This window comes from Neodiprion virginianus, chromosome 3 (genome assembly GCF_021901495.1).
Source record: "Neodiprion virginianus isolate iyNeoVirg1 chromosome 3, iyNeoVirg1.1, whole genome shotgun sequence".
Classification (NCBI taxonomy): domain Eukaryota; kingdom Metazoa; phylum Arthropoda; class Insecta; order Hymenoptera; family Diprionidae; genus Neodiprion; species Neodiprion virginianus.
Genome location: NC_060879.1, coordinates 38,094 through 58,907, shown reverse-complemented (window position 1 = coordinate 58,907; position 20,814 = coordinate 38,094). Strand labels below are relative to the sequence as shown.

The 20,814-nt window shown below is 39.3% G+C and overlaps 2 protein-coding genes and 1 long non-coding RNA gene across 15 annotated transcripts in view; 1 reads left to right on the top strand and 2 right to left on the bottom strand.

Annotated features, from left to right (window-relative positions):
* The window catches only part of LOC124299923 (phosphatidylinositol 4-phosphate 5-kinase type-1 beta), a 59,645-nt gene that overhangs the window by 36,031 nt on the left and 2,800 nt on the right, over positions 1-20,814 (top strand). For 2 of the 9 annotated variants that reach the window (XR_006907110.1, XM_046753376.1), the window contains one exon: positions 167-619. The exons of 2 other annotated variants lie outside the window; for them this stretch is intronic. Coding sequence is in view for 4 of the 7 variants with exons in the window: in XM_046753376.1 (XP_046609332.1) it covers positions 167-226 (60 nt within the window). In the remaining 3 variants the exon portion in view is untranslated. Of the gene's footprint in view, positions 1-15; positions 620-11,664; positions 11,839-20,814 lie in introns of those variants that run through there. 5 more of the 9 variants (XR_006907108.1, XR_006907109.1, XM_046753373.1 and 2 more) reach the window with 5 other exon arrangements.
* LOC124299937 (uncharacterized) lies at positions 394-3,901 on the bottom strand. The gene is made up of 2 exons (XR_006907119.1): positions 3,615-3,901; positions 394-3,540 (listed from the first exon to the last, which is right to left on the bottom strand). It is a non-coding gene; the product is annotated as an uncharacterized LOC124299937 (long non-coding RNA).
* Positions 4,294-10,445, bottom strand: LOC124299933 (epidermal retinol dehydrogenase 2-like). Of its 5 annotated transcripts, none has more exons than XM_046753403.1 (8): positions 10,290-10,433; positions 9,731-10,210; positions 7,123-7,315; positions 6,513-6,869; positions 5,989-6,103; positions 5,642-5,723; positions 5,382-5,492; positions 4,294-5,162 (listed from the first exon to the last, which is right to left on the bottom strand). In XM_046753403.1, exons 3-8 carry the CDS (start codon positions 7,300-7,302, stop codon positions 5,096-5,098), a joined length of 912 nt encoding a protein of 303 aa, XP_046609359.1. In that variant the 5' UTR covers positions 7,303-7,315; positions 9,731-10,210; positions 10,290-10,433; the 3' UTR covers positions 4,294-5,095. The 5 variants fall into 5 exon arrangements, with proteins under 5 accessions (XP_046609359.1, XP_046609360.1, XP_046609361.1 ...); XM_046753404.1 differs by having other exon boundaries at positions 9,759-10,210; XM_046753405.1 differs by having other exon boundaries at positions 9,773-10,210.

Below are 20,814 nucleotides of genomic sequence, written 5' to 3'. Positions count from 1 at the left end.
TGACATCACCGAAAGTTTTTTTTCTCTTATAATATATTCGACCACCAAAATCAGTCGGCAAAATTCCTCAGTCCGGAAATAAACGCGCAGCAGAGAGGACGTGCGAAAATCGCGCTCCGGGAATTTGGAGCACCAGGTCCTCTACATTCTGGGTACTGCGTTCCAGGTCCTCTACCTGGTGAATTTCGACGTTCAGGACGAGCGCTCCCTAGTTCCTGTACTCTAGGTCCTCTATCTATCTGACGAATTTTAACTTTCAGAACTAACACTCCGTAGGTTCACCTGATAGATACAAGTTTCCATTGATACTGATTCAATTATAAAATCCTACGTCAGCTAATTCCATAAGGTTGTATCTACCAAAAATTCTTATTTCACTTTTTCTGTACCGAGGTCTTCATATCATACGCGATTGTACCACTGAAATCACGTTTTCGGTGGTGACCACATTATGCTATTCTATCAAAAAAACTCTCATGGATTGTAATGTGAGCTGTAACTTCGGTGGTCTGCCCTAGACGCATGATTATTTCGATAATAAAAAAACCCACGGTATGTATGATACACGGTAACTAATGTATAATAATTGATGTGTTCCTCAATAAATCTTATAACGATATTTTCGTACTTGAAGTTTACGAGGACGTAGATTTTGCAAAATATTACGTTCCTTGAGAAATCCTCTTTTCTTAGATAGGATAAAGAAAGTATGCTGGTGATATATACCTACATGTCAGTGTGTAGTGTATATATTTAATAGTAATCAGTAACCCTTGTACATAAGATATATCATTTATGATTCGTCCGCCTGTGTATTAACTCATATTCATTGAAAATTGCCGGCGTCGATCTTAGTTGATATCCAAACAGCCGTGGAGTACGGTACGTACGGTAAGATCGTGGGGACATTTGTTTAGTGAGTTCCAAGGTGAGTTCAATTTATTGTCAATAATGTTATTCGTTGAGTATATTTCACTAACAAAGCAACATGTATGTATCTACATACGTTTTAGGAACCAATCTAGAAGTACAGGAACAATCGAAGAAAATTGAAAATAACGAAAACACACCTGTCGGTGAGTTGCTAATATAGTACATAATCAGACGAATGGTATACTGTAAGTATAGTGGAGATGTGGCTTTAACCTGGTGCGATTTTTCAGAGCGTCAAAATGGCGTATTTCACACGGCAACAAACAAAAAATTATGTCACGCAGTTTGAGAGGAAATTATTTATGCTATATATATTACGATGTATACGAGTAATATTATCAGGTAGTCAGTTAAATTTCACTATTTTACGAACATAGGGTAAACCACTAAAAGTAAGGCTTATCCAATTGAATGAGCGAGCGTAGCGAGCGAACGAGCATAAAAATCAACCATACTAGGCGTACCGACCCCGAGCGAGCTTTAACGGCCAAGGGTTTTAAGGGGAGGGTACACCCATCAATTCGTGTATGTGACGGAAAAGTCCGATCGGGCCAGTGATTTTTTTTCGATTACTTCTTTCCACGCCGAATGCAACGCAGAAGACCGCTAAAAAATAACTTAAATATTTAAACAATTTCTACCAGTGTCATTGCGAAGGAATCGACCTACTTCAAATTCCATGCCCCTATTTGTGAGAAATGTTAAAAAAAGCTCCCAAAAAAGAATTCAAAATTTTAAATCAATTGTTACGACCTCTGAAGCATTTTTTCAGAACAAAAAAGTTGGTTTTGCCGAATATCTCCATAGATATGAGTTTTCTGACGAAACATGTAGACATCAAAGCTGCAGGTCTTGTCGAGAGGCGTATATTCAGTCCTATACATTTTTTCGCTTACTCGCATATTTTTATTTACAATGATTGAGCACTCGAAATACAAGTTTTTCTCGACAAAAATATAACTCTTACGGCAACGTTTATAACATAGATAGAGTATTATTTATTTAACAACGTTTCAGTACCTTTAGTACAATACAGTAAAGCTATACTTATATGTAACTTATGTCCTTATAAGACTAAGATACATGATTAATATTTTCATCGCTAGCGAAAAGGGGGCGGATACAGAAAATCAGTTTTTCATACAATTACGTCAAATTATCGAGTCTTATTGGAAGCCAGTGCATTTTCATCGGCAAGCTGAGGCTTTTTCACATAAAAATATTCTTTGTAGATATTTATTTGAAATTAAAAAATTCATACTTTTTATAAATACTTGAATCCATGCTGCAACAAAACCCGGTAAACCTTAGGCAAACATTATCACAAAAGTAATAGAAAAATCTACATATATTGCACGGGTTGCAACTATTGGAGGCATTGAAAATTTAGTTACAAGGGTATAGAATAAACGTTTTACTGTATTTATTAGTAACCAGGATACAGACATATTCATACCGTATATTGGTAACAGAATTGACATACAGGCACAACTCAAACGTTGAAGATAAACATAAAATCAGATATTTTTATCTGTTATCAATGAACAAGGAACATACGTGTATATTTATGCCAATAAAGCACAGTGAAATCAACGATTTAAAAAAATTAATTGATTACTCATTTCATGCAGACGTATCGATAAATTGACCCGGACGACAACACGGATCGGTTTACGGATTCGTTAGACTTCATGTTTTTGATTGTTATTACCCGCAGATTGCGAAATATCGTTATCAGAATTTATAATTGTTGCAAAATTCGAGCTCACTTCATTAGATTCTGCAGGAATACTAACAGCAGAATAAACTGACACTCGCATTTATCGTGTTACGCTCCGACGTATGTTTTTTACCAAAGCTGCAACCGCGAGTTCTTGGGCCCTCAAGCCAGAAAATTCAATTGAAAATTATAAATTTGCACAACTACTCTTATCATGAATCACTATCTGTTCTAGCAATGATGGTAGCGAGCATCTTCCGCCGCTTCGACATTTATTCACTTATATTTTGTCCCGGGTACTTCACTGCGGCTGTTGAACGAAATTAATGAAAAATTAAACGCAGAGGAAGAACGTAAAGCGTAGTGGTCTTCTTCGATTTTTGAGTTCCGAAGAAATTAAACTGGACGATCGCAGCTTCCAGTCGTTGGCGCTCTTGGGCACGCTTTGTTCGCCCTGCATTTGGTGCATAAATTTATACGCTCAAATACGAGCGAACGGTTGGTAACATTAATAATTAATCTAGACTCACCGAACAGTTTGGTTTACTTTTAGGGGTTATCTTCTGTTGGCATCAACTTAATAAGTTTCGAATTTTCAGAAAAATAGGTGAAAATCTATTTCAATAGTAGGTCATTTATATTTCTTGTAGATAGTCAGTTCAATTCTGCGCGGCTGAAGAAGAAAAGCAAACCTCTGCGTTGTCCCGTTGAGGTTACGTATGCTCGTAATTGTGACAGAGGTGACAGTGGCAGAGGAAAAAGAAGCCAATCTATTTTCTTCCCGGCGAGTGATTATAACTGCAACAGGCTATACGACGGCCGAAGGAAATTGAAAAATAATTTCCCTGAAAAACCATCCACTCCCCGGAGTCGTCACTCGTTACGTTCTGTCGGAGGTCAGGTTCTGATGTTTAGATATTAAATAATATAAGAATCATAATGTATTAAATAATGCGTATACCTGTACGAATTGCGACAATCAGCTGGAATTTGTAGGATTCCCCTTCATCGACCGATCACTTTACTCAATTATTCTCAACGTATATGCGTATCTTTCGGCCGAATTCAACGATTCTCGTCGCAGGTTGATTTTGACAATGTTTCTTTTTTTTCTCATCATCAAGAAATTACGGACCAGTTCGAATCTCCCGAAGGTACTTTCAGCGTGTATAAAATATTTGGGGATGGCAACTGCATGTATCGTTCAGTGAGCTACATAATATGGGGTGACGAAGACGAGCACAGATCACTCCGAACAATGGTAGGTATAAACAAAGTAAATCCTGTCACCGACAATGCAACCAACTCGCAACGTCGTCGTCGTCAGTGCCGATTTTATTCACTTTTTTAGGTGGTGGAGTATATCAAGGATAATTGGCATGACTACAGTGCATTCGTAATGGCGGAATGGAATATCTCCAATCGACAGGATTACTACGAATATATGATTGCTAACGGTACCTACGCGACAGAACTAGAGTGTGTAGTCGCGACGAAACTTTACCACATGAATTTGTCGATTTATCGACAAATTGATGGCAGGAAAATTTTGGAACGGATTTTTCATAACCGGGTAAATAAAAATTACCGTACTGCAAGACTGCTGTTCAGTGGAAACACGGACAGCGGTCACTATGATGTACTAATTCGAGATTGAAATTTATTTACAAGCCTTGACAACCTTCGACTCTATGGCATAAAACTGACTGAAAATTTCACCACACTTATACATAGGTAAATATATTCGTGGCTTTATCACATTTCATATGTTATGTAGTGTATGGCATTACATATATTACGTTTTGTACTGGTATGCTTACAAATATTTTATGAGTATGTATGCGCTGCACCGAGTTGGTGAAAAAAAGAACTCAATAAATCTGGAACATGGTTAGTACAAATCTAGCATCGTACCGAACCGATACATTTTCATAACTCACTGTAGAAGCATGTAGTTGTGTACATGTGTGTCCGTGTGTGCGTGCGTGCGTGCGCGCGCGTGTGTAAATCAGACCGGCCCTTAGCAAGGGTCCAATACAATTTTCATCCGGCTGCACTTCGGGTGAATTTGAGAAACAAATTAATTTTTTACTATTAAACTATGGATTGAAATCAGTTTTGTTGTAGTTTCATCTTGCACTAAGCTTCCGTTTGGATGGGATAAAATTTTTTTGAGCTATATGCTCTGCTCAACTCTATCATTCAACTACGTATTTGACAGAACTTTCATTATGCAAGGTTACTTCTGCAGTTTACAAAATGTATTTCTAATATTTTCCTGGCATAACGCAACATTATGTTAATGTACCTATTGCAATATAAACTGTATACATTTTTTGAGAAACTATCATTATCTCTACTACGCTTCAACGAACGATAATAAAATATACAGTCAGACTGACATTGAACTCATGCGTCCTAATTTACGGGAAATAATCACGACTAATCTTCACAACCTTGCCTGTACAACCACTGGGTGAAAGTGTGGATTGCTTCGTAGGCCATGCAGCTGAAAAAAGGTAGACCTATGAGCAGACAGGCAAGGCGCAACAATGATGATGATGATGATGATGATGATGACGGTGGTGGTGGTGGTGGTTTAATGTCAAACAATAATCTTCGATGTGAGCGATCATTCCAGAATGATGTGGGCTAAAGCGGTAGTAATCATATACATACATTATTAGCTGCTAACGTATTTTTATTCTAACCAAGAGTAGACACCTACCAGACAGGATACAACGCGTCAGATCCCCAGCTTGTGATCAGAGTGTATTGATCTCTACGAACAGCTTCGACTATATCTTGTGCCGTTTGTTGCTTACTTTGGTTCATTAACCTGATTAACGAAAACATGGAACGATACATGAATATTCGACAATTCGGGGTACTTTAACGAACTATTGTTTACACTTGTCCCGCTTGGGATACAGCTTGGTGTTAGCTGAGTATTATCGCTCGCTCCAGGGAGTTGAGGGCTTTACGTACCTTGCCTCCGCCTTCGGAGCCATGGTGGTGAACGTCAGCTGGTTTGCGCTATTAACGTGCTGTCTGATCGCTTCAATAATACCTGAATAGACAACCATCGATAAGGAACAAGAGTATTATACCGATTGATCAATATATTGCTCAGTGCCTGCAATATACGTACTCAAAAATTATTTGTGTAGCGATAGTCTCTTCAATGGCAATTATTTATACAATTCATATCGTGGCAATGCTGACAAATTATACCAGATTGAAGATAGCGAGGATATTCCCAGCTTGTTCATTTTTTTTTTTTTTTTTTGAACATGGAAAGACTCATTACGACACAAAACAATATTTTTACCAACCAGAAACAGTTGCCTTCGATCCCATATGAGCATCCTCGGTTGACGTCGTCGGTATTACGGCGACGATGTGACTGTGATCGCATTGTATCATAAAAGGTATGAATGCTAAAATTGTCTGAAACATTGGTAAAAAGGAGAATAGTGGATACAAAGCGACGAATCAATTAAATTTTAAGATGTTCAAAAATTCTGTCCTTGTAGTGTAAGGTTAATACGCTGTTGGAAATTTTACACTCGTTCGAAATCTGTTTGTAGTTCCGAAAGCAATGTGTTGAATTTCCGTGTGATTTTCAGCACACCTTATTGGGCACCCTTAATTCAATTTGGATTTCAGTGTGCAAATGGTTTAAGATGAGATAAAAATTTTTAGTAAACCTTTCATGACCTCGGGCGTATTTTGAAATAAACATATTTTTTCCAACAGTGTAGCGGTCGATGATTATTTGGTAAACATGCCTTATTCGACAGATTTAGCCGACAAGAATATTTAAAGACCGGGAAATACAGAATAGAAATGTTCTAACCCAGTAATGACTCATAAGATGCGTGGAAAGGGAGGTGATAATATCTTTACTAGAATCCTCTGGGCAGGTGATTAAGACGTCTATATGTCCAACATCTCTGTGAATTTTTTCCGCCACATCAGAGATGTTCGATCTACTCGCTGAATCGCACTTGTACGTAATTATCATTCGTTCCGTAGGTACTTGATAAAATTCATTAAACCGCTCGAAGTCATTCATTTTTCGGTGCTGCGAAGCGGGATCTGGCGAATTGTTCTGATTTAAATTCAAATCCTGATCAATAAACGCTACCACGCACCCAGCTCTAAAGAACGCCTGAGCCACAGCTCTTCCCAAGTCGGATCCTGCCCCGGTTACCTGTTGGACGAAAACTATCATAATCATTTCACTCTTTCCCCCCATTTGATTGATTTCATAATGTGTGTTATACGTATGTGTAGGTTAAAAAAGAAACTGAATTTATACTTATAGGTACCTCGTAAAATCAGATTCCTCTGCCTATAAACTATAATATGTCTCATACCGTGCAGTGCCCGCAGTATTACCACGAGGCGAGGAATTGATTTATCTGTACTACGCAACTATCGACAAAGTGCGTTTATATTCATACCACAACTTTATAGTTGGTCAAGTCTCTGGGTGGTTTTGGCAGTGTACTCTTTATGATAGCAAGCATAGCCAATGAGAGACCGATCAGTGCTGCAAGCAGTATCTCTGCTCCGAGATAGAAGAAGGTTGTGACAGGAACTCGTGCATTGTGATTTGATGGCTCGCTTTGATGTGTCAACATCCTACACCGGGATCTGATGAATAAAAAAAAATTGAAGTTCAGTATATTGTGGCGCCGTATCGTTTGGAGAATTTTTATCAAGAAATCAAATGGTGTGACATTTATCCCGGGACAATATTTTGTAGGCAATCGAGCCTGCGGAGTGATAAACGCGAAAACTTTTATGTGACAATTAGTAATCTTATGTAGTACTTTAGCATAACAGTTATTGTCTACCCCGCTAAGACGCGTCAATGTCGAATTGTAGCAATTGCCGGTGATTGATCTGGTCACAGGGTGACCACGGTCAGGCAAAAACATTGATGTTTCAGGGAACTCTGTTATCTCTGTTATCAGCCGGTGATTTTTTTCTATTTGCTTGCGACTTAAAAAATTGAAGTAAAAAAAGTTATTAGCCGCGCTCTTCCGTACACCGTCACTTCATAGCTTCACTCTTCGCAAATGAAATTAGTAAAACATGCGCTGTGTAATAACGTCCCGCGACGGAAGAATGTAGAAAAGATGTATTAATTAAACGAACGTGTTTCAAATTCGAAAAGGTTCGATTTTGATAGTTCGTGCCGACAGAGTTAAACTTTGTATTTCCCTCATCCGACCATCTTTTTAGTATTGTTTTCTATCCTAGTTGTTCTCGTTCGTATTTTTGAATTGAAAGAAGAAAACCTCATCTCTGTATGTATTTTTTTTTAGCGTCGGTGCAGGGAAACAATAGATTTTGACTAGGGGAAGTCTCAAGGATTTTACCGGAATTTCTGTGGCCACCTGTATGGCTATAAAAAGTATTTCAATGGTGATCTCGCATGTAAAATATGTTGACTTGATGCGTATCCTCCAATTCATATAATTACGCGAAATCGAGGCCATCATTAACGTCGGAGCGGAAGGAGTTATGAAAGCTGTCTATCCTTGGCAGGTCAATGGCTTCGAACTAAGGCCAACCCCAATGTTTGCGATTCTAATAGTCGGAGATTTTGGAGATGCAGCAAGGTAAAACCAAGGTATACCCGAACAAAGAGTAAGAATCAGAAGGGCTTGATGTTATAGATGCGAGTATTTTATTGGCGTCGGAATCACAAATTACAAGCGAATTACGAATTTATGGAACGTTTTCCGTCCCCTAGCATTTACCGACGTAAAATGTGTGTTCGAAATTCTTCTATTTCCGCATTCGCTCCCGAAAACTGGTTTCATGCGTAGCACACGACACACACTACCAACCATGGATAAATGATATCTGTCACCTATAACTTAATTAACGGGGTTCTTACATCGATATCCTTTGTTCACAATATATTTCATCAGTTGAACATTTGTACTTTGGAATTTAGATCCCAACCGTGCGGGAAATTGCCGGCAGGAGTTGAGTGATTCCAATACCTATAATCGCGGCATAAACCGTTAGATATTGATAGGTGAAATTATTCAATTATTCAATTATTACTAATCAATGTTTACAAGCGATTCTGCTGTACAAAATCGACAAGATGAATGGATCGGCAGTGAAAAGCAATCGGTATACAGATACGTATACGCTGTGTATGCCATGAGTATTCCGTGAAACTCCCCGCTCAACGCTATCAGATATAGGCAACCAAAGCTGCATTTCATAATAAATTTAAGAATCAGCCGAGCGTTGAGGCCCACGGGAAACTCTTGGTATACATAGGTGTAGACGTCACGCGTAGGTATCCTGCCCTGTGGAGCAACCTGTACGAAAGTAGTGCGAGGGTTTCATACCTATGCATCATTATACCTTACATACAAGTATACATATACGTCTAAAGAAATCGACGACGGTATTACGAAAGTGATTGTTGTTTCGCATATAATTCTCAAGGTGAACCGGTATAACGTATTATATATTTCAACTAGACATCAGCGCTGATCAGCTCACATTGAACTTGGACCTATCGGGCTTGTGCTATAAATCCTGTCTGCGAACGATTTTTCTGAAATATACTAACCGACGCGAGAAACACATTGGTGCGATGCAAACGAAATTCACTATTATATGTCGCGTTGTCAATCATTTGGAATGTATCGTAAAAAAAAGGGTCAGTTTTATTTATTTATTTTTTTTCGGTTCCCCTTTGTAAAAGCTGTGGCAATATCATATAAATGGATGTTTTGAATTCACGTAATTCATGCCCCGTTATCTAGCTAATACTAATTGGGTTGTCTATTTCAAATAATATGCAGTACATTGTCCTTTTCGGGCAGTTATTACCACACCAGCTGGCAATCAGTTTTCATACATCACTGGCAAGTTATATTGAACACAAGCCGCTAGCAATAGGGAAATATACGCGACGCGCAGTCGTCGTCATAAACGCAATACAATATAGTGGAAACATGATGGACGTTGAATTGAAGATTACTATCTATATCGAACATCACACATTGGGCAAATACCGCATTCTGTACTTACATATAACTAGGAAATTTGAATCGCTTACATTATTATACGTACCTATGTCGAATTTGATACCGTTCACCGGTTTACACAATCGTTTCAATCACGACTTGCGTTGCATTCGCAATAATATGTGGTCTACACTGATTGTTTACTGAAAAGTCATACACATTAAACCGTATGAAAAACACGAATCACTGCCCGACAATTTGATAATGAAAATACGTTTTCATTATCCCTTCAATACGCGTGTAGAAATTACACATCGCAGGTAGGTATGTTTGTAGGTATACATGTACGGATGATGATTAATACAAGTTTTCAAGTTGACGGTACAGTTTTATCTGGAAGCAGTTCCATTATAATACCGCAGCGTTGAAACCTTGAATGAAACGTTATTGCGTTGAAATTGTGACAGTTGAACGCAGACCTCGTGTAAATTTGATAGAATAATGATCGATGACTGGTCGATTCACCGTAACCCAATGACGATGCCTATGTGGTTAATAAATGTTTATTCGTCAAATGGCTAGCGAATTTTCATTGAAACATGTCAAATATCTAATTCTCTTACCGCGTTATTGCACGAGGCTGCTCCGTTCAGTTTGAATAGCCCCTCGTAGCATGCACCGTAATCAGGCAAGGTTCTCACCGTACTAACCACTTGTTACTAAACAGTGAGAGGCCATTCCTAGGCAAACGAGCCCGCAAACCTACCGCTCGCAACCAAAGGCAAGGTTCTCGTGCTCCCCTCGCCTCCACCCCCACCGCCGTTTCATCTCGAACAATTTAATGTCATGCAAATTTAATGACCGCTAATTATACGGTATACCTGAAAATAAGATACTTTTGCAAGGTTATCTTGACTTTCTCTCACATCTTCGATCGCCATAGTGGTTAATGAAACGAACGTGTATCGGTACTATAATATAGAGCAGCGGGGAAACAAATAGCAAAGACGCACATGGTTCGAAGGAACGACCAGAAAATGTACTGTACAACATTATACGCACACGACATGGGAGTATAATATACGCGACTCATTGTTGGGTTCAAGCTTATTGTTAACCACAAAACTTTCAAGAGAAAAGGAAATTTCATAAAAGTCGATGACCACGAGGCCACATGGCCGCATGGCCCCTATAATCAGCTAGTTACACACGCCTGTGTATCATGTGCATGTATGTAGTACAGACCACTGGCACAGGCACTGATAATGAGGGATAACATCCGCCGGTAGCGTAACCATGACGAGATGACATTTGAGAGATGATAAAACAGACATTGTCTACATTTGTCATCTTAGTCATAATAAAAAGTACGATAAGCCGTAGATTTCTTGAAATAATCGTGATTGTCTCGGGCACCGGTGAACTTTTTATAAATAATATATAAATATATGCGTATATATTGTCGAAATGTGCTGCAGAAACGAGATGATTGTAGAAGCTTGGCGAAAACTTGTCTTAATACTGCGGAAAACTGTACTCGTGAGAAAAAATACGTTCATCTTCACGCTGCTGCAATTTCTCGTCACGATAATATTCACTCTGCAAATTCGGTTAATCTTTGAACCGCGAGCGCTTCGTTCAGAAGTAATAAATAAATTTCGAAATACCTAATATATCAACTAACATTATGCCATGGAGCGAAATTACCATTATTGCGGGTTTCCCCGTTATCTCGTAAGCTGAGCAAGCTGAGATTTTGAATTTGGAGAATCTGGAAAAAAGTTACCATCCGTGTACTTGTACGGGATACATATAGCGGGCGTGACTCAGTGCCGCTCCTTTTGCTCGGCACGTTCCGATTTCAGTTTTATAAAAAATCTGCGAATGCCGGAAACCTGCAACGATGCAAATATTTTTAGTTGAGTGTAGCGTCGCTCCTAATGCGACCCGTAATGAATTTCTGATAAAGTTCAATAATACAATGAAATGATGTTCCAGCTGAACGAACCTCTGAAGGTTGCAGAAATTTTTAACCAGATGCCGAAAGATGTGAGTTGTCGTTACACCCCAAATCACCGATTCGTGAGCGAACTAATGTCGGAAGCTGCAAAGTTGTTGAGAATCAATAGTAAGATTATCTCGACCTGGGAATATTGAAAATTCGGATTATTCATTTAATGAGCATCTTAATTGTACATAATATGCGTACACACCTACCGCATTCGCAGTTGCACCGGTTGCTGAAAACGAAGCACACGGCAAGAATACTCACGTCAAGTCGCTGTGGGCGATTTTTAACATAACCGGTGATCAACGCAACAAGCCGACGGTGTTGGATTACAAAATTCGATCTTACGATTTCAGCAGCAGTCTCTCTGCCATGTGGAATGACGAGGAGCCATCTAGAGAAGGCAAGCGTTAATTATGCATAACTCGTCCAATAGTTGTAATTTCCTTTTCGCAACGAAACGTTAAGTATTTATATTACCAATGAATCGAGGATATTGGGTCGAAGTGCGTACCCAATATACAACGAGCGAAAAGTACGTATGAAGAACTTCAAGTGCCTCGATTATATTTCAGACCCTTACATGGTCACTGGTTTCATACCGCTGCAAATCGCGATTGACGTTTCGTTTCTGAATATGTGGAACGACGGCCAGTTGTTCAATTTAAAGAACAAGGTAACGGGAAAATGGGTAATGTGCTGGCAGTGTTCGATGAAATTTGAGGTCAACGTCTTGACGAAAATTAATTTCACGTAAAATCTCCCAGTAGATTCGGATTGGGCGTTTCCCCTATCATACGCTAAACCTGTTGGTCATGCCCGTGCTTTTGGAGCCTTCGGTAACCGTTGCATACTACCTGATAATCATCGCGCTCCTATTGATACCTGCCGAAGTGTTGTATAAGGTGGTCCACGACAAGTACAAAGGTTTTCGGGTAAATACACGCTACGCGAGATACATGTGCCGCATGATGATTACTACCGCACGCAACAGTTGTATACTTATGTATAACGAATAGAACTGCGGACTCGAGTCAGGGGCGGCATGTTTTTTGAGCGGTCCTCCGACATCTAGATGTTGACCGCTCGAATATATAGACTTTTTATAATGATTCAGGACTTGATGTATGCCATGGGAATGTCGCCGAGCACTTTGTACGCAGGCTGGATGTCGTACATGTTGATGGTTGGGTTGCCTGCGGCGATAGCATCTACCATTATATTGAATCCCGTATTCGTGAACACCTATCCTCCAACTGTCTGCCTGTTTGTTATACTTTATCTGACAATGTCGACGTGCTTCATGGTTTTCGTAGGGACGTTTTTCGATGACTGTAAGTTGAAGGTTATAGGCAATAACTCACACAAAGCCCCCTGTTTTAGACAGAGCTCGACCACTCGACATAGGACAGTAGCTTTCTGAGAGCTGTGTAGACTTAATTTAGACGTACTTTACCTTAGCTCAACCTTAGTTTTAGTTACAAGTTTGCTCTTACTGTGCATATAGCTCATCTCTCTTTGAATATCCACTTTCAACCTCATTCTAGTAATTTTTCTATCTCTGAAATGTGTGTACGCTTGGCGACAATGAACCTGAGGCGGGTAATTTTTTTTTAAGCACCATAGTCGGCCGAGCGCGAAACAAACTCAACCTCAATAAACATAACACAACCCATGACCGTCGAATCTAACCTTAGAATACGTGTCAATTCAAAACACACACACAGACACACGCACACACACGCTGTTTCCCTCTTCTGTCGATTACATTTGTACTGTTATCCAATATTGCTATGGATAAATAAACACCCTACATTATTTATCGTGATGTCGGAGCGTTGTATCGTCCGGAACGTCACGGATCAATGTTTACACTTCAGATGATATGTATGCACATGCCTATGTACAGCTACGACATGCATTGTGATTCGTTTTTGTAATAATGCCGATACTGGCATGTAATATTATCTTTCAGCATTGAAAGCATGCCTCGTAGGTACTATGCTGTGGCTGGTACTGAGTTATTTATCAGTGATATTAAGCCAGAAGACAGAAAACATGAGGTACTTTATACAACTCGCAACACTGTGTCTACCGCATACCGGATTGCTCTATGGTTTGTCCAATTTTGCGGCAAGGCATGATACGAATATTGGTAAGCCCGCTCCCATTGCTGGATGCGACCGTCCGAAATGTCGGATTAAAAGCCAAGCTCGGACTTTGGCAGGGCGCTGGAGCCCTGAATAACAAGTACCGCCAGCGCTCTAAATCTCTTCCCTCGTACATAGGAGAACGCGTCGTCGGATATAATTCAAATAACACGCCAGTTTCGAGGTCGGCACCGATGGAATCAAAAGCTGTAGATTCCGAAGAAGCGATCTACTTGGTACACGGGGAGCACCGACCATCTCTTACCATGATTCTAGCGTCTTGGACGTTGCACGCATGTTTCTGGATACTATTGACACTTTATTTTGACAGCCTGAGGCCAGGTAAACTCGGGGCCGCCAGATCATGGTACTATCCGTGCGAGGTGATTCACACTTATCTACCTATACGCCCGTAATACCTGCACTCTCCAACGTAAAACAATTCTGCATATTGTCAAATGAAATAATAATTCAATTCATTGTAATTGTGTCAATCGAATATCGACGTTCGATAGCAGCTCTCACCTGGTTATAAATGATTGATAAACCGGCAAAAAAAATGTTTTTCCAGACATTTAGTTCGGGGTCAGAAAATCTCGACGTCAATAGTTACAACGGCACGACAAAGCGGTCTACCGTTGAGAAGGCGCCGACCGGTTCGGCGGTGAGTATAGTTTCGCGATCGTTATCGCGTACCTTACGCCCCGAGCGTAATACAGCTGCCGCATTGTGATATTATATATCTGTCTACCCAATATGGACCTTAACCGCAGAATTTTCCTAATTACCAATTGATGTCGCGTAACCGATCGATGTAACAACTCATTGTCGGTACTAATCTGCTACAGCCGATAATCACAATCAGGCAGATTACGAAAACGTTTGGCTCGATGAAAAATCGAGTGGCTGCAATCGATGGTATGAATATCGATTTCTACGAGGGGGAATTCCATATTATCCTTGGGCACAACGGCGCTGGGAAAAGTACTCTCCTAAAAATGATTGTAGGTACTGCATGACAATTGGTTCTCACATATTAAACGGTGATAATTTATACGCATCGAAGCGAAACCGCAAGCAAAACTTTAGACCCATAGAGTATCCATGCCGGTAGAGTGCTAATTTTCTTTTACATATGATTTTGTTGCGAAATTTTGTCCTATATCAAAAATAGATTCTGGTCACTTTCATAGTAATTTTCGGAATTCGTATTGTCGAATATAACAACAACCTTTCAGATGGTGAAATACTGGATAGCTCTGAACTTTCTTTATTGATCGTGAATCATTGAATAGATAAAATAACGCAAGATTGATGTAAATAAATACACCTCTTGCACACAAAATTAGAAAAAAATCCACCTTTACGGTCACGCTTTGTTACTTCAGTTTTAAAAATCATTACTACGTGTACATATTATGACTTACAGTAGACGTCACTATACTTGAAACTTTGCAGTCATTTATGAGTGCAAAATGTGGGACTTCGAATGCCACTTGTTTAAAAAAATCTGTCGTCTGCTTCAAAACTTGATATCATTGTTCACTGAGTTTTTTTTACACATCTCACAGTGTATTACTAACAATTGGAATTAGGAGTTTTGCAAAAAGTTCATTCAAAAATAACAATTCCGAAAACGACGAAGATACGGCATATCATTGTCTAAATAATCCGATACAAGAACAAAAAGACAGAAAAATATCAGCACCCTTCCGATTTGTCAGAATCAGAAATTTTGCAATTCGTCATTTGACAGATGTGTAACGACTCACGGGGCTATAATTTTGCTTTAAGGCCACCATAAAAATATAATCTTCAATGCATAGATACCTATATACGAGATTTAATTAGGCCATAAATATAACGTAATATCAATTGCATAAGTATAAAAATCCGATACGAGCAGATGGATGTCTTGTATAAAACAGGTATTCACAAGCCGTCGCGGGGAGACATCTACATCCTTGGAAGGGATTATAATAGGCAGAAGGACTCGTCAAAATACCTCATCGGATACTGTCCACAAGATAATATTCTTGTCAACGATCTGACTGCCATACAACATGTTTACTTGTTCGGAATGGTATGACAGAAATATTTGAACTTGAGAGTTTTTCATCGTGCAAACGCGTGTCATTTTCTCGCATGCACGCCCGCATACATGCAGCCACGCAGGCAGAATCGCGCTAACAAACATATCATGCATTTTGTGTATGAAACATGATCATTGCAATTTCGAGTATCGTATTATACGATTCTTGTGCAAGTCATGCGATTTCTACAATATGCAACGCATCTATATTTAATGTGACTAAATTTAGCTAAAAGGGATGGCTTACAAGGATGCATTTGAAAAGGCTGAAATGATGCTTACTCAGCTGGGATTGGGCTCGAACTGGAACGACAAAGTTCAACATTTCTCGCTGGGTATGAAACGACGTGTCTGTCTGAGCATGGCCTTAATTGGGAACGCCAAGGTATATACTAACAATTGATTAGCCCAGGTTGCCAAGGATACTTTTTACTTTTTCTCATCCGGTTCATCACTATAAGTTTACAAAATAGAAAACACACATGTACCTTAATTATACACACGTATGCAAATACCTTTAATGTATTAATTGGTTCTCCGATATTTAGATCCTAGTCTTGGACGAACCCGGGTACGGCGTCGATCCTCAGAACAGGCGTAGAGTTTGGGACACGCTACTGGTGGGTGCAAACGTGTTGTAAAACTCAGTATACATTTTATAGTGTCATGGGAAACAAATATATTATTGTATGTTGAAAACGTCAAGGCGTTTAGGGAACAGCGAACCATAATAATGACAACAAATTCGATGGAAGCTGCGGACGTTTTACCGGATAGAATTGCAATTATCGCAAATGGTAAAGTCGAGTGCTATGGAACCAAAATGTATCTGAATCGACGTTTCGGTTAGTTTTTCATCATCATCATCGTCATCGGCGTCATTATTATCATTATTATTATTATTATTGTTATTGTTATTGTTATTACTATTGTTATTGCTATTGCTATTGTTATTGTTAATGTTATTATTATTATAAGTATTACCGGACAGAATGGATTGCTTATTTCTAAAAATTCGGCTACCTAAACAACTGAGACACGCGAGAAATAAACAAAACGAAGCTAGTTGACGTTCATCACCTAATTGTAAGATTGTAGGGTGTTTGAAGACCGCGGCGTAATTATTCAATTTTTGGAAGACCCGGACAATAATTTCTCCAATCTTATGGGTGAAACTTGAAAACAGGTGTTGCTTACCTGCTAAGTATAGTAATCGAAGAGGACTGCGACCTTGACCTTCTCACCGCTGCGATCCAGAACTTTTCTTCGGATCAGATAAAATTGCGAAGCAGATTGGGGTTAGTAATAAAGTATGACTTACCACGAAGAACTATGTTCACAAGATTGCTCAAACATCTTGAGTACAACGCTTATTCGTTGAGAATAAAGACTCTCGGATTGAGTGTTGCCAGTATTGAAGAGCAATTTCGTAGGTAAATATTTAGAAGTAACTTTAAGCCAACTCCTATTAATCCAATTCAAATAATGAGTGATTCGATTTTCATAATCTGAAATAGTCAGTTGAAAATGATATTACTAATCTCAGTCTGTATCTTTGGCTATTTCATGTGTGTGATCCAGAATAGGATTCGCGAGTCATATCAAGACGCGGCACGGTATAAACGGCTTTTACAACAGTAATGAATTCGAAATGATGATCAGAAAAAGGCGGCGGGAACTCCTTACTACAGGTGATACTTTATTACACCCTTGTCTAGGTACAAGCTGGGAGGATAATAATACGAGAACAGCACCCGTTTATTTCTCATTTTTTCTATCAGAGTATTTTCGCAGCCATCAGGTTCAAGTTTAAAATTCTTAGTCACCCGGAATCTACCCTTGGGATATGAATTGTAATACACGAGTACCCTACACCCTACGTACATAATAGTATTGCAATTTATTTCGGAAAAATTTGTACACACCTGCAATGCATTATCGCATCTACTGGGTATTATATTGTATTATTAAATAATATGAATCGGATACAGGCTTTGAAAAAAGTTTATTTGACGAGGAAAACAGGCTGTAATTATTTCAGCAAAGGCATGGAAGAGAATGAACGGATGGAGGCTTTTCATGCAACAGATTGGCATTATGTTTTACAAGAAGTGTTTGCACGTATTTACGTTGTGGAATGTCTACGGTTATTCTGTAAGTTTTGTATAAACGGCACGCTGATCGCAAGCCCTAGTTACCACTATTCATGTGCTGGAATCCGTGATGTTTTCTTGTAAACTATTTTCCAGCTGCTATTTTCATTGGTCACATCTATCGTGTGTATGGAAATGGCCGGCTCAGCGAATCTCCGTATCATGACATCAAGGTAACATAATTAGGCAATGCGTATCATGCACCGTAGTCTGAAAAGTATTGCCGAAAACCGAATTATTTTGTGATGATTTGTGATCATCATCACCCTTAGGCGTGTATCAATATATTTTTCGTCCTACATGATCTGCAGGGTGAACCAAGTTAACATCTCAAAGTACACTGCCGCGGGTCTCGGGATTCTGCTTCACCGCAGCGATGGAAGTTCGACGGCGCTGCTCGGTGATTTGATAGATACGAGCAGGTTGTACGATTCTAACGGACAGGGTAATTATTACTACGTGTCCAACGACAGTGTCAGAGAGCTTATCACAAAGCCCACCTGGAATTCCATAGAGGTAAATTTAATGAAAATTGCGGAAATTGTTTGACGACCTGCACGACAGTAATTCATTCTACCTGCAGTGATGGAATACGTGTAGACAAGTTCATGTTCTCTAGATCAGAGAACGATATTTCTTGGGAATTGATGTGTCCGAGAAAGATGGAATAGACCTTCTGTACTCTGTAACCGCATCGCACAGTGGCCCAATTTCAGTCAATTTCCTCCACAACGCGCTGCTGAGACACAACGGCTGTAAGGAGTGTTTCATTAGAATACAAACAGAGCCAATTTTGGATCGTACGCATGTAAGAGTCTTGGAATGGTCTTCTCTTATTTCTTCGATTACTTGGAAAATTTGATGAATCGGAAACATCAACCACTTGCTTTTTTCAAACAAAATTGAAACATTAACAAAGATTGATCCTTTAGTGGCAAAGCCGTATCATCAACAGTCGTGGGATTAGAAATTGGCAAAACTTCGCTGTCATTGCGTCCCTATTTTTACTCTTGCCAAGCATTGCTTCGGCGACGACGGAATTCAGGTCCAGCTCAAAACAGTTGCAATTGAATACTATCGGAATGTCCGTTATAAAATATTGGGCTCCGATCTATGTCACAGATATTATGATTTATTTGCTGTGTCTTTTGCTGATTGCTTTTCTCGTCCCTATCTTTTACAATGTCATCCCCGATGTCGATGGGATCGAATATGGTAAGGGTCCATGAGAAATCTATATACGAATGCCTTGCGATTCGCAATTGAAGCATCGATATGAATGAAAAACTGTTCCAATCATAGTCCGAATGCTGGTGATTTTCCTATTGTACGGGATAGCAGCGTTGCCAATGGGCTATATTATACATTTCTTTGTGAGAAGAGTTGAAATTATGTGTATACTTGTGGTAATACTGAACGTAACAATTCGTAAGTATCTATATGATGCAAGATGAAAGCAATCCTCAATTATCACTGTAAGCTTGGCGTGGCAATGGAAGAAAAAGTGAAAATTAGGCTTGGCCAGCTGGTTCTTTGAATAATAATATCCTTAATAACAAAAAACAAAGCATAAAAAAAAAGTGACATTTTGTTATTTCGTTCACGGCGGAGAACCCTCTCTTAACAATGATCTACTTTTCAGTTACTTTTACTAATGGAACTCTGACACATCCAATATTAACGCGAATTGTTTCAAAAACTGGAAGAGAATTGAGCGATATGTTGCTCCACATATTTCCTCAGTATACCTTGGCTTGTGCGGTCGGAAATTTCCTTTCTATACACATTTACAACTACCAATGTAGACAATTGGACAGTTGCTCCACCCCATTCTGGGCAGAAGATCCATGCTGCCGTAAGTAAGATACGTTCAATTTAACTTCTCCGATCGTATTAAGGCTACATAGTATACAAGTACAGAATGAATGTATAGTTACAGTTTCTAATTACACACACCCACATATAATACGAAATTTCGCTTTGCGAATTATTTTTTTTTTTTTTTTTGTTAATCTTATCGTAGACCTCTCATTGCCATATCCAGTTCTTTTCAATCGGACAAATTATACTCCTACAGTCGAGAAAACTGACGTGATCCGTTTCAAATTCTCACACTTGATCGCTTCGGAGCTGCAATACCCTTTCAGATATAAGTGCATCGTAATTAAATCTTGCATGCGTTGGACGGGCAATGAATGATCAATTACAAAATAATTCCAGACATCTGTCAAGCTTTCAGAGATCTCACAATACAGTTCAACGGATGATGCTCGGACTGTTTATAACCCGAAAATTGCGACAAGTGATTTTCAACTTGTTTGACTTCGTTGTAATATATTCTTACGAATTTTATCCAACACGGTACGAAAAATGGCACTACTTGGATGCGGGGAAAAGTTACGAATTATCTGCAAAGTTCAGACAGACCGTCACCTCAGAGTAAGTATAACCAGAGGAGACACTTGTGGCGACACCGAATTGATGTTTTTGATTCCGGCCAGCATTGTTCAGATCGAGGGCATTTTAATCGCGCGAAACATCGAATCAACATCATAAGTGAGGCATAAGTGAGGGTTAGCAAATTCCGGAATTTGGACCATTAGAAGTTTTAATCGTTTCGACCATTCTGGACTTTCGACTAACCAGTGTCATGGTCTGTCTGAACTTTGATCATTAAGAATTTCGACCAGTGCCCCACCACAGTGCATAACACATCTAACGTTGGCGATTTGGTATAAAAACATA